Source organism: Schistocerca nitens, chromosome 5 (assembly GCF_023898315.1).
Source record: "Schistocerca nitens isolate TAMUIC-IGC-003100 chromosome 5, iqSchNite1.1, whole genome shotgun sequence".
Taxonomy (NCBI): Eukaryota; Metazoa; Arthropoda; class Insecta; order Orthoptera; family Acrididae; genus Schistocerca; species Schistocerca nitens.
In genome coordinates, this window is record NC_064618.1 from 242,264,091 (window position 1) to 242,277,729 (window position 13,639).

Sequence of the window (13,639 nt, forward strand, 5' to 3'; positions counted from 1 at the left end):
TGCCTGGGGCATGGATGTGTGTGATATCCATAGGTTAGTAAGGTTTAAGGGGAGCCGGAGGTGGTCAAATCCAAAAAATTACGATTTTTTTTTTGCTACCGAAAATTAATTGGAACATTCCTCTTTAATGTAAACTTTGAATTATTGTTCTACTCGGCCTAGAAGTGGAGTTATTACCATTTTCCACCACGCCTGCAGAGGAAATGGGCGGCCGCTGAATGCATCTAACACCCTCTCGTGACTTCCTGGCGAACTGCTTGGGATTTTCTCGGCCTGTTACGCATACAGCGAGTGTGCAAGGGTTGGCTTCATTGTTTTCTGTGACAAATATTGCCCGTATTTTCTTACAGCTTACTCCTATTTTCCTCAGAATTTCGAACGTCTTGCTCCATTTAATATTGTCGTACACTTTTGTTCTGGTTACGATGCCACGTTTTAGTAACCGTGTATATAATAAGAGGAAGAACGTAGGGAAAAGAAAATTAACATTAATACCAAGTTGCGATACTACAATGAATAATAGCGCGGAACATTGTCTCTTTGCTGTTTACCGTTTCGAATTAGTTCAGTGTTGCGCCTGTTGTTGGTAGTATTATACTTCTTGTGTAAAGCGGGTAATATGCAGTATGTACAAGAATCAGGAGGGAACAATAAAACCAATTTTTCATGCTTAGCACAGCCAGAATTGTTACACAAATGTCTACACGGAAAGACGCAGAATCCTAATGAGAGCGTAAACAATTTGATTTGGAAAGTGATTCCTAAAAGGGTGTTTGTAAGCATAAAAACACTGCACTTTGGCATTTATGATGCAATAGCAACCTATAACCAAGGGAACAGTGTGAAGTGTGAAGTTCTGAAGGCATTAGGATTTACAGCTGGGTTGAACACTGTACGAGCACTAAGAAATATTGACAGAGAAAGGATAAGAGGAGCAGAAAGAAGAGAAAGGCATATGAAGTATGATGGAACAACAGGCCAGAAAAGAAGACAGAAGAGGAAGCTTTTGGAGGATGAAGAAGAAGACCCTGATAATCCATTCTATAGTGCAGGAATGTATTGAGAAACTTTGATAGCCATTTCCCGTAAATTAGAATTTTTCGAATATAAGGAACATTTTCTCAAAATCCACTCAAGCTAGAGAGATTAAATTTTTATACAGCACTCCTAGTGATCAAACGTACATCGTAACACAGCCATTTGGCAATATGTTCAGTAGTTTCATTTCAGTTTAATTATAAAGCAATTATTTGTAAAAAAATTTGGGTCATTAATAAAAAAACTTTGGAAGGAAACTAGAAAAGATACTCCAAAATCCCTCTGTCATAACTGCAATACTAAACCACTCTATATGTAAAAAAAAATCAAAGTTTTCTATTTGGTGGTTTATTCATAAATGTTCCTCAAACTTAGTGATTTTAACATGGGCAGCATAGGCACCTCCGGCTCCCCTTAAGTAGTTCTAAGTGTAGCGGTCTGATGACCTCAGGTGTTAAGTCCCGTAGTGCTTAGAGCCATTTGAACAATTTGTGTGTGTGTGTGTGTGTGTGTGTGTGTGTGTGTGTGTGTGTGTGCGCGCGTGTCGAGGAAATGTAACAGACGGCGCGCAGAAGTCCAGTATTTGCGAATAACAGCACTTAGCGACTTACAACAAACTTTACACATAATTTCAAACCTTTTCGAAACTATTTCTCGCTGACACCCCCTAATAAAAAGATGATAAGCAAGAACTTTATCGCTCACTTTATTTCCCCTGTTCAGGCAGTAAAACGGCAGCATCAGGCATGATATTTTAATTAATTAATTACCTCTTCACCACTAACTCTACTGACAACGTAGTCTGCAGACAGTGTCCGCATTTACCACTGAATGTCCGTACGAAATTGTATCACTGAGTGACACGTAGTTCAGGAGATACAATGTCACAAACATTGAGATGCTTGATTAACTAGCATTTGCTGAAAATGCGGCGCAGGTGACACAATATACATTCATCCAGTGTTTCATAATATGAGCTCTGATCGACTTCTAACACACTTTAGCATAATTTCAAACCATTGCTAAACTCATTCTCTCTTACATGCTTAAAGCAAATATACTGTCAGAAAAAAATCGCAGCACCAAAAAATGATTATGTGGACTAATGAAATTTTGGGATTATATTTGTTTTGGTAATATATTTACGTGGTTCCTATTGCAAGGTCACAGGTTAATGTAAGCACGAGATAATCCATTCCAAACGTGAAATGGTGGCACATTAATAACCAGAGTGTTGAATGCAAGCGTGCAAACGTGCACGTATTGTACTGTACAGGTTCGGGTACCTTGGGATGGAGCTCCCTGCCTATTGAACTTGGTCGGTCAGTACAGGGACGATTAATGCTGTTTGTGAATGACGCAGTAGTTGTCGTCCAATGATGTCCCATATCTGCTCGATTGGAGACAGATCTGGTGATCAAGTAGGCCAAGGTAACAAGTCGACACTCTGTAGAGTATATTGGGATACAACAGCGGTATTTGGGCGACCGTTATCCTGTTGAAAAACACCCCCTGGAATGCAGTTCTCGAATGGCAGTACAACAGGCCGAATCAGCAGACTGGCGTAAAATTTTGCAGACAGGGTGAGTGGGATAGCCACAAGACTGCTCCTGATGTCTTACGAAATCGCAGCCCAAAATATAAATTCAGATGTAGGTCCAGCGTGTCTAGCACAGAGACAGATTGGTCGCAGGCCCTCAAGTGGCCTGTTCCTAACTGACACACGGCCATCAATGACACCGAGGCAGAGCCAGGTTTCTTCAGAAAACGCAACAGACCTCCGCTCTGCCCTCTAGTGAGCTCTCACTTGACACTATTGAAGCCGCAAATGACGGTGCTTTAGGGGCAGTCAATGCACGCTACAGGGTGTCTGGCTCGGAGCTGTCCTCGAAGTAATCGATTTGTAACAGTTTATTTTGTCGCTGTGGAGCCAACTACTGCCATATTGCCGCTGCAGATGCAAAACGATGCGCCAGAGCCCCACGCCGAACACGACGGCCGTCCCTTACGGTAGTGCTACGTGGCCGTCCGGAGCCCATTGTTCTTGCTACCGTATGGCCTCGTGACCACCGCTGCCAACAATCATACTGTCTAGATTGCTGCCAAATCTTTTTTCAATATCACAGAAGGAACATCCAGCTTCTTGTAGCCCCATTACACGACGTTCAAACTCAACGACGTGTTGATAATTCCGTCTTTTTTGTCTTAAATGCATTGTTGATAAACACCAACTCAACAAATCCAGTGTCAAACGTAACTAATGCTCACGACCGTTACAGCGTGTATTTCAAGCAAATCTGATTTGTATTCTCATAGTGGCGCTACTAGCGCCATTCTTATGTGCGAATTCCGAGAAGGCATCATCTTTCAGATGTAGAAGCACGCCTACCAACTTTTCTTTATGTCACAAAGCTCCTTCCTGGTGTTGCGATTTTTTCCGACGGGGTATTTAAAATATTTGCTCATTTGTATTCAGACGCTTGAAGCTGTTTTATATGTGGGAGCTCTATTCTCTAAAGAGAACGGGTGTTACTGGTATCGTACTAATTTGCTTTGTGAATGCTATGAATCAACGATACTTCCACGACTGAACCGTGACAAAGGAAATGCTTTACGAGACATCAGTAAACAATTCAGGAATAGAACTAAAGTACAGGTTCGATGGAGGATTATTCAACCAGTCCAGACTCCATTCAAAAAGGTTCACCAGTACCACTCGTGTGACAGAGCTGCAGTATGCTGATGACAATGCTTCTCCAACTCATTCACCTGCAGAGTTGCAGCTGTCAGTTGGTTCCTTCAGCAGGGCGTACGAACGATTTGGTCTCTCCATCAATATTCCAAAGACAAAGGTGATGGCGCAGCCAACTCCTGGCTCCTCCGTTCCTGCTTTCAGCATATCCATTTATGATACGCCCTTGGAACAAGTGGACCATTTCCTCTACCTAGGAAGCATACTGTCATCTAACTCATCTGGAAAAGATGTGGAGAATAAATTAGGTGCTGCCCTTGTAGCATTTGGACGACTTACAAAGCGTGTCTTCCTGAATAAAGACGTAACACTGTACACCAAACTGATGGTGTACAAAGCTGTAGTCATTTCCACCCTGCTATATGGTTGCGAAACCTGGACGTTATATTGCTGTGATCTGAAGAAACTAGAACGCTTCAACCAAAAGAAGCTAAGATATATCATGAACCTGAAATGGGATGACTTCATATCCAACACGGCTGTTCTTGAGAAAGTAAAAATGTATAGCTTGGAAGCTCTTATCATTGGGCATCAACTCAGATGGGTCGGACATGTCCAGCGGATGAAAAATGACAGACTTCCACGCCAAATGCTGTACAGCGAAGTGAGCACAGGTAAAAGGCCACGAGGTGCCCCTCTCAAACGCTATAAGGATCAGTACAAGAAAAATCTGAAAAACTTGAACATCGATCTGAGTAACTGGTCCACAATAGCAGAAGATAGATGTCGCTGGCGCTCAGTTACCTCAAATGCTCTTCAAAACTTTGAGCTGGAACGTCGAAGAATGGAGAATGACAAACGCCGGAGATGTAAACTCCTCCAGGCTCAGCCACGTCCTGCACTTTCCATCAGCTGTAATGTCTGTGGCCGCCTGTTCCACGCTAGGATTGGATTGCTGAGCCATCAACGACACTTCCACGCCTGAACCGTGACAAAGGAAATCTCAGGAGAAACGAAAACTCGGATACGAGTATCAGCCGACGACGACGACGACTGATTTTTATATTTACGTTACGTCTATTTAAAGAGCTGAGAGTACTTGAGTCTCTCGCAACCGTTTTGCAGATGAATTACTACAGTACGTCTGTCCACATCACAGGAGTATGAGGGTAGCAGTGTTTCATTTACCTGAGGAGGGCGCAGCCTTCTATGAAGAGGACAAGGACCGTGTAGCGTACGAGCTCCGTGGTGAAGAGCAGCACCACCTGCTGGCAGCCAGTCAGCACCCTGGTCAGCAGCACCGCGGCGGACGCGGTGCCATCCTCCGGCGACTGGAAGCCGCCCGGCGTCTCCACCACCAGGCTCTCCACCTGCGGGCACCCAGTTATTGGCTCTCTGCTGCTCGCTAGTCGGCGAGGTTTACTTCCTCAATTACGACGATGGCAGGGTCTCGAATCTTTGACAGTGAGGCGACGAGTGGTACACAAACAATGAACCCGTTCTGCAGTAGTTCGCGTTATTCTTCTCCAGGCGCCAATGCATATTTTAACACTTTGCCGTCCGCACGTCTCGTACAGATTTATTCGCTTGACGCCGGCAGCGCTAATTCGGATTACTCGGCTTGTTGCCGGCCGCTTGTCACCTTTTCGCTGATGACAAGTTTCAAACACATTGACTTTTGCGAGCTTTAATTTTTCCGGAAATCCTTTATTTTGCCGTATCGTTCCACACACTCGAATTTTCATTTCAAGCAACTTCTTTGCACGTTCTGCACTGTTATAATAATTATCCATGCAGAGGTGATGCCACTTTCTATAAGAAGGTGTCAATAGTTCCATTACTGCGTTTGCTAACAGTTGTCCAGCGCCGGAATATATCTTGAATGAGGAAATGTATCCCGTACTCGATTCACACAGCACCCGAATGAGTATGTCATATTACGTAATTTTCGACGGATTGTAAACTTTAAAATTTAACTGTAGACGTCACGGTATCATTCCTTCATCAGTTGACATGTTTAAAGTTAGATTAAACGTTTCTTTAAGCTTTTTGGAAAATTAATCAATTACGATTTGCACTTTGAAAAGCCGGTCGGCATTATCCAGTTTATTGTTGCTGTCGGAAAAATGTAAAGATGATAGTACCAGGTGATCAAAAAGTCAGTATAAATTTGAAAACTGAATAAATCACGGAATAATGTAGATACAGAGGTACAAATTGACACACAAGCTTGGAATGACATGGGGTTTTATTAGAACCAAAAAAATACAAAAGTTCTAAAAATGTCTGACAGATGGCGCTTCATCTGATCAGAATAGCAATAATTAGCATAACAAAGTAAGACAAAGCAAAGATGATGTTCTTTACAGGAAATGCTCAATATGTCCACCATCATTCCTCACAATAGCTGTAGTCGAGGAATAATGATGTGAACAGCACTGTAAAGCATGTCCGGAGTCATGGTCAGCCATTGGCGTCGGATGTTGTCTTTCAGCATCCCTCGAGATGTCGGTCGATCATGATACACTTCCGACTTCAGGTAACCCCAAAGCCAATAATCGCACGGACTGAGGTCTCGGGACCTGGGAGGCAAAGCATGACGAAAGTGGCGGCTGAGCACACGATCATCACCAAACGACGCGGGCAAGAGATCTTTCAAGCGCCATCTGTCGGACATTTTGTGAACTTTTTTTTTTTTTGTTCTAATAAAACCCCATGTCATTACAAGCATGTGTGTCAATTTTTGCCTCTCTATCTACATAATTCCGTGGTTATTAATTTTCAAATTTATACTGACTTTTTGATTACCCTGTATTTGTCTGAATCGGTTGCGGGACATCGTTTTGCGAAATATCAGTGTGTCTATCAACGGATTCAATGACCAGTAATCATCGATCCTTGCTTTTTTTACAGTTCCCATAAGGATAGCAAGCCCAAACTATTTTCTAAGTTCGGGTCCCGTAACGTCGACAAATTTGGCATTTTTTAAATCCAGTTTCCGTCTATTGCTATTTTGACTGTAATACGTGTTGGTTTCGTTGCTAATATATTCAAATAGATCGTTCCCAATATATAGTTCTACGATATCCACGACGCTCTGTGTATCTTTGGGAAATATGTGTGGACCCGGAGATCGTTCAAATTTATTATTGGTCCTCAGTAAATCATAGTCTGTCTTCTCCGTCCGATTCACCCGAATCAGTTGGCAACCGTAGCGTTCGCCGAATTCTTCCTGAACGTATTTCACTATCTTCCGACTATTCCGCTTCACTTTCATTTTTTTTTTATATCCAGTGTCTTCTTCCCAACCGGCCAAGTCGTCCGGAACATCAGACCAGACGTCTGCGCATTCATCGTAAATAATCGTATCGTCTCTTTCGTCTACCATGATGAAAGTGCGCAAGGACTTATAAAAACAAAAAACTTGTTAACGTAACTTATTGTTACCTAAACAAAACACCAACATAATGAAAAAGGTATTGAAGTGCTGTCACCGGCCACTGAGCTATACTATGCACACGACACCACTGTGATTTCATTGGCCACTGAGCTATGCTATGCACACGACACCACTGTGGTGACGCCGGCCGTTGACCGCTATTTCGCCCACGACACCACTGTGGTGTCGCCGGACGACACAGTGTTAATATCAGTTTCTATTTAAGGAGTGCTTCTGACATATCTGAAGCCAGCCAGCTTCATCCAATTTGTTCAAGAGCTGTCTGCATTGGGTTCGGTTATTTCATTTTACGAATTACGCATACTTCAAGAATTAAGTAATCTAGTACAGGCTGCAGCATGACCCGCCCGGACAGCCGTGCATGTTAGAGCGCCCCTTCCGGTACAGAGAGGTGCACCAGCCCCAGGTTCAATCCGTCTGGTGGATTGAAAACAAGGGTCAGTGTGCCGGACAGACTGGATGGGACTTTTAGGTGGTTTCTCGCATCCGACTAGGTAAATACTGGGCTCGTATCCAAGCCCCATGTCAGTTACACGATTCGCAATCACTTTAACACGGCTCGCAGACATCAAAAACATATCTCAAAAGCAACAGTGTGGTGCTACGTGTGGTTTCTCCAAGGTAGAGATTATTGGACTTCTTTCCACATATGGAAAGGCATTGGTTTAGCATGCGACAAATGTGGTTCTAAGAGCTGACACGACGGAACCTCCTTGTTGCCGCGCGACCGCTAAGGTCGCAGGTTCGAATCCTGCCTCGGACATGGATGTGTGTGATGTCCTTAGGTTAGTTAGGTTTCAGTAGTTCTAAGTTCTAGGGGACTGATGACCTCAGCAGTTAAGTCCCATAGTGCTCAGAGCCATTTGAACCATTTGAACCTCCTTGTTGGAAATGATTCGACAAACGTTTCCTCGACACCTCATTTCACGATTCGGCGATGATGGCCCGCACAATCTTCCTATCTATCGATTTGTGACTTCTTTTTGTGGTGGCACCTAAAATCAAACCCCATATAATCGATGACGTGGGAACTTCCACTTTGTCAAGAAACTATAAGAAGCTATGTAGTATAAAATGTTGAAGAAAGCCGTCCAGAGCCTTGAGGAGAGGCTCTGGACTTGCTCCCTGCAAGAGGGACGACGCCATAATGACGTTTTCACAACCTAATTAATGTATGCATATTTCAAAAAGACAATAAAAATGTTATTGTTTAATGTAAAAGTTTTTTTCTACAAATATAACTGCATAAGCTGTTCAGTGGTAAGAAACGTGTGTTTCCTCTGCTCCATCCTGTACACTCGTATATAGATTTCTATTGCATTACATACTTAGTTCCTTGTTCCATAGTTGATACATTAAACGTTATGTTGCGGAGCATGCCAAAAGAAAAAGAAACATTGCGAAAACAAGAACTGTACGACTTTTCTCTTACCTGGCTATTATTGGACGTATAAGTTCGTAGCGTTTTTCCATAAGTTTAATATACGCAACAGAGACACATAACAGAGAGTTTAGTCATCATTACTGATGACTAAACTCTCTGTTACAACAGTCTGCAACGCTGGGGTAAATTTTCGATTCTGCAACTGTAGAAATCACTTGGTCTTAAAGCGAAGAACTCGTCGAGTCATTGTCGGAGCACATTTTCATCCGGAAATGGAATTCCTTGAAGGTTATTCCACAGAGAGCGGATAAGGCGAAAAATCTGATGGCATAAGATCAAATGAGTAAGATGGATGTGAAATGACTTCCCAACCCAACTCCTGTATAGTATTTTTTGTCAGGCTAGCAGAATGCGGGGGCGCGTTATCGTGGAGTAGCAACACTTCATGTAGCCTTCCAGATCGTTGTTGTTGGATTGCGGCTGCAAGACGTCTCAGTTGTCAGTGGTGGTTACACCTCGGGGAAGCAATTCGCAGTGCACCACACCGTCGATGTTTCACTAGATGCATAACATTATCTTTTGTGGACGTACACACGTCTTTGTACAAGGAGTTCTTGCTTTCTTTGGGGTCAACCACTCCTTTCTTCTCCGAACGTTAGCATAAAGACACCATAACTCGTTGCCGGTAACGATACAGGATAGGAAACGTCGGTTTTGTTCGAGAGACAATTGATGACGAGCGAGCAGAGATGCACATATGACCGCCCACTGATTTTTTTGTGCTTTTCACTTAGAGCATTCGGTACCCACACACCCGATTTTTGAACCGCCCCATTGCATGCAAATGTCGCATGATGGTGGAATAATAATAGTTCACCACATTTGTCATCTCTCGAGTACACTGACGCACATCATTGTGCGTTAATGCGTTTAAACGATCTTCATCAAACACCAAAGGTCTTCCTGAACGTGTAGAGTAACTAATGTCAAAACGATCCTCCATAACAGGAGAAAATCATTTTCTTGTCCAGTAGCATTATCCCCATATATGGCACAAGTGTTTCTGGTTGCCTTCACTGCTGTCACCCTCCATTCCATTCAGACAAAAGAATGTGTCGAAAACGTTTCGATTTCTCCACTTGTTACTCCATCTTCTAGCGTCCACAGCTCCCCTTACTGTCTCCAAATGACAAAATGACAGCACCCAAACTCAAATACCAACAGTGAACTGAAAATGAGAAACGACAATCGGTAAATAAACTCATAGCAACCGGAAAAACAATAACGGACGAACTTGTATACCAACATAATAATACCTGGGTCAGACAAAATTTGAAATGATACAGTAGAGCTGGCCGATGTGGCCGAGTAGTTCTAGGCGCTTCAGTCTGGCATGGATGTATGTGATGTCCTTAGGTTAGTTAGGTTTAAGTAGTTCTAAGTTCTAGGGGATTGATGACTTCAGATGTTAAGTCCCATAGTGGTCAGAGCCATTTGAACCATTTGATACAGTAGAATTTTACATCAGAATTTTCCAGAGTGCTTCACGCCTAGATTGTGAAGGACAAGGCAACCATTACGTTCAGCCCACACAAAGAAACAGCCTTTTATAAAGCCACACAAGTTCAGATCACCGATTCTGACAGCTGATCAAATTACGCAGCGGTTGAGTGTAAAGACAGATCGATTACGAGTATACTAAGCACATACACAAGCGTAATATGCAAGTGTCTCCCAGCGGTTCAATTACGCGTCAAGTTCAGAAACTATCATTGTATTTGGAAAGAGTAGGCGTATCAGACAGCGATATGAGGATCAATATGTGATTACCACAAATCAGTTATCAAAAACCTCAGTAAAGCGGTGGCCGTTGGCAAAAGCGCGTTTACGTAAAAATTTTGTGCGTAGTCCAAGCGGTCACAGAGGAAGATGTTTCTCTTTGTCTCTTCCGGTTGTTGTAATTGGAAAGGGGAAACATAGAGCTAGAAAGCCTTCGACACTATTCTACCTCACTCACTCCGCTCATGCGCACTGTTTATGAACTTAGAATTTCCTGGAAGATTCTCCAAAAATATGGAATGCTCTTAGCGACCGTTTCGCTCAGAACTTAAAGAAAAGAGTACGAATTATCAGTTAATACGAAATCCAATCAAAAATTCATGCAGAATGGGAACTAACGAACCCAACAACCGCGATTACAGCTCGATTGGATGCATATTTAAATAGTTGAGAAACTTAATGTGCAAATTTCCCCTGTAACATCACTTTTGCTCGGTATTCTGTATCGCCAATGTGTCGCGTTAGTACAGGACCATCGGATAGAAAGGTCAAAAAAATTATAACCACCAAGTATATTGTTTAAAAAACATTCCAAGATGGGGTGGATGGCTGAAGAAAAAAAAGAGCCATTTAGTTTAATTTAACTTCCTGGCAAGGCTGGTCTCGAGGAAGACCTTTTCCCTCGACGTGCTCGAGTAGCGCCACTTCAGAAAGGCCAACCTAAGAGGCTGGAATTCGCTCCCGCCCCAACACACATTAAGCTGTTGGAGTGGTCAGTGCAGCCTCCCCTTTAAGGTTGGCTGCAGGTACTATTTTTTAACGGTGGAAACAACCAACCCCTAGGCAGTAAACCCAACGGAGATATAGCCAACAGCTACCTCTGACGCAGGTCCTCGTTTGGTTTTGGATTATTCGTGAAAATTGGTGCCCACGTCTGCCGCTTTATTAGCAGCCTGTTGTGACCTCCATACCGTGGAATCTGACGTCCATTAAGTTTTCACTGCAGTAATCGGGTCGCATCGTGGGCTAACTAAATTCTAACGTGGCCAAAATTGTTGGCGCGCGTTTGGTGAATGCTTCCGTGAGAAAGGTATCCGAAGTGTTTGGAGTTTCAAGAGATGCCGTACGGAAGCGGGACTGTGTGGCGTGGACTGGGCGATTTGTAGGTTAGAGGGTCTCGGGGAAACACAAAAAGGGTGCAGTTCTAACACAGAAAGAACGTAGAACTAGGAAACATCGGTATAACAGTTGTAAATTGTCGTAGCTCTTTGGGAAAGTACCAGCCCTCCAAGCCTAATAGAAAGCATTGATAGTATGAAATCTTCACTCTACAGTGGAGTGTGCGCTGATATGAAACTTCCTGGCAGATTGAAACTGCGTGCCGAACCGAGACTCGAACTCGGGACCTTTGCCTTTCGCGGGCAAGTGCTCTACCGACTGAGCTACCCAAGCTCGACTCACGCTCCGTCCTCACAGCTTTGGAAGGTAGGAGACGAGGTACTGGCGGAATTAAAGCTCTGAGGACGGGGCGTGAGTCGTGCTTGGGTACCTCAGTCGGTAGAGTACTTGAACGCGAAAGGCAAAGGTCCCGAGTTCGAGTCTCGGTCCGGCACACAGTTTTAATCTGCCAGGAAGTTTCAGCATTGATAGCGTTATAGGTATTGAAGGCTGGCTGAAGGCGGAGGTAATTCCAGGCAAAATTTTTGCGAAGGACCTAACGGTGGTCTGAAGCATAGGCAAAACACAGTTGGTGGTGGCATGTTTGTTGCTGTTGGAAGTAGTTTATCTTGTAGGGAAACTGAAGTAGGTAGTTCCTGTGAGTAAGTATGGGTATAAGTCATTCTTGGCAACCGGAATGAAATAATAATTGAATCCTTTTACAGATCTCCAAGTTCAGATTATACGATTGCTGAAAGGTTCAAAGAAAATTTGAGTCTAATTTCAAACATGTCCCGACTCATACAACTGTAGTTGGTGGCGACTTCAATTCATCCTCGATATGTTGACGAAAATACAAGTTTAAATCCGGAGGTACTCATAAAGCATCATCCGAAAATGTGTTAAAGGCATTTTCTGAAAATTATATCGAGTAGTTAGATAATGAGCCCTCTCGAATAGTGAGCGGTTGTGAGACCACGTTTGACCCCTTAGCAACGAATAATCCTGAGCTAATAATCGTAGCGACATTCAATCCCTTAACATCAAACTCTTCAAAAAATAAACGAAAAATATATCTATTCAACAATGTGAATACAAAATTGCTTGACGCCTTTCTGAGAGACAATCAACACTACTCCTAAATTAACAATGTAACTGTAGGTCAGATGTGGATTCAATTCACAGAGATAGTATAGACAGCAGTTGAGAGATTCATACCAAATAAATTAACAAACGACGGAGGTGATCCTCCTTGGTACACAAAACGGGTTAGAATACTATTGCAGTAACAACGAAGAGAGAATGCCAAATTCAAACGAACGCAAAATCCCAAAGACTGGCGATCTTTTACAGAAGCTCGAAATATGTCGCGGACTTCAATGTGAGATGCTTATAACAGTTTCCACAACGAAACTTTGTCTCGAAATCTGACAGAAAATCCAAAGACATTCTGGTCGTATGTAAAATATGCTAGCGGCAAGACACAATCAATGCCTTCTCTGCGCAATAGCGGTGGAAATACTATCAATGACACTGCTGCTGAAGTATAGTCACCAAACACAGACTCCGGATATTTCTTCACCAAAAACGATGTAAATATTTCAGAATTCGAATCCAGGACTGCCGCCAACATGAGTAATTTAGCAGTAGATATCTCCGATGTAGTGGAGAAACTTGAATCACTTAAGAAGAGCAAGTCTTCCGATCCAGATTGTATACCAGTTAGGTTTCTTTGAGAGTATGTTCACGCAATAGCTCCATACTTAACAATTATATATTACGAGGGCAGTTCAATAAGTAATGCAACACATTTTTTTTCTCGGCCAATTTTGGTTGAAAAAACCGGAAATTTCTTGTGGAATATTTTCAAACATTCCCACTTCGTCTCGTATAGTTTCATTGACTTCCGACAGGTGGCAGCGCTGTACGGAGCTGTTAAAATGGCGTCTGTAACGGATGTGCGTTGCAAACAACGGGCAGTGATCGAGTTTCTTTTGGCGGAAAATCAGGGCATCTCAGATATTCATAGGCGCTTGCAGAATGTCTACTTTGATATGGCAGTGGACAAAAGCACGGTGAGTCGTTGGGCAAAGCGTGTGTCATCATCGCCGCAAGGTCAAGCAAGACT

General features: G+C 43.0%; 1 protein-coding gene across 1 annotated transcript in view; it reads right to left on the reverse strand.

Annotated features, from left to right (window-relative positions):
* LOC126260363 (uncharacterized) overlaps positions 1 to 13,639 on the reverse strand; it is a 151,596-nt gene that overhangs the window by 69,838 nt on the left and 68,119 nt on the right. Inside the window, exon 7 of the mRNA XM_049957691.1 lies at positions 4,919 to 5,100. Coding sequence (XP_049813648.1) covers positions 4,919 to 5,100 — 182 coding nt within the window. The remainder of the gene's footprint in view (positions 1 to 4,918; positions 5,101 to 13,639) is intronic.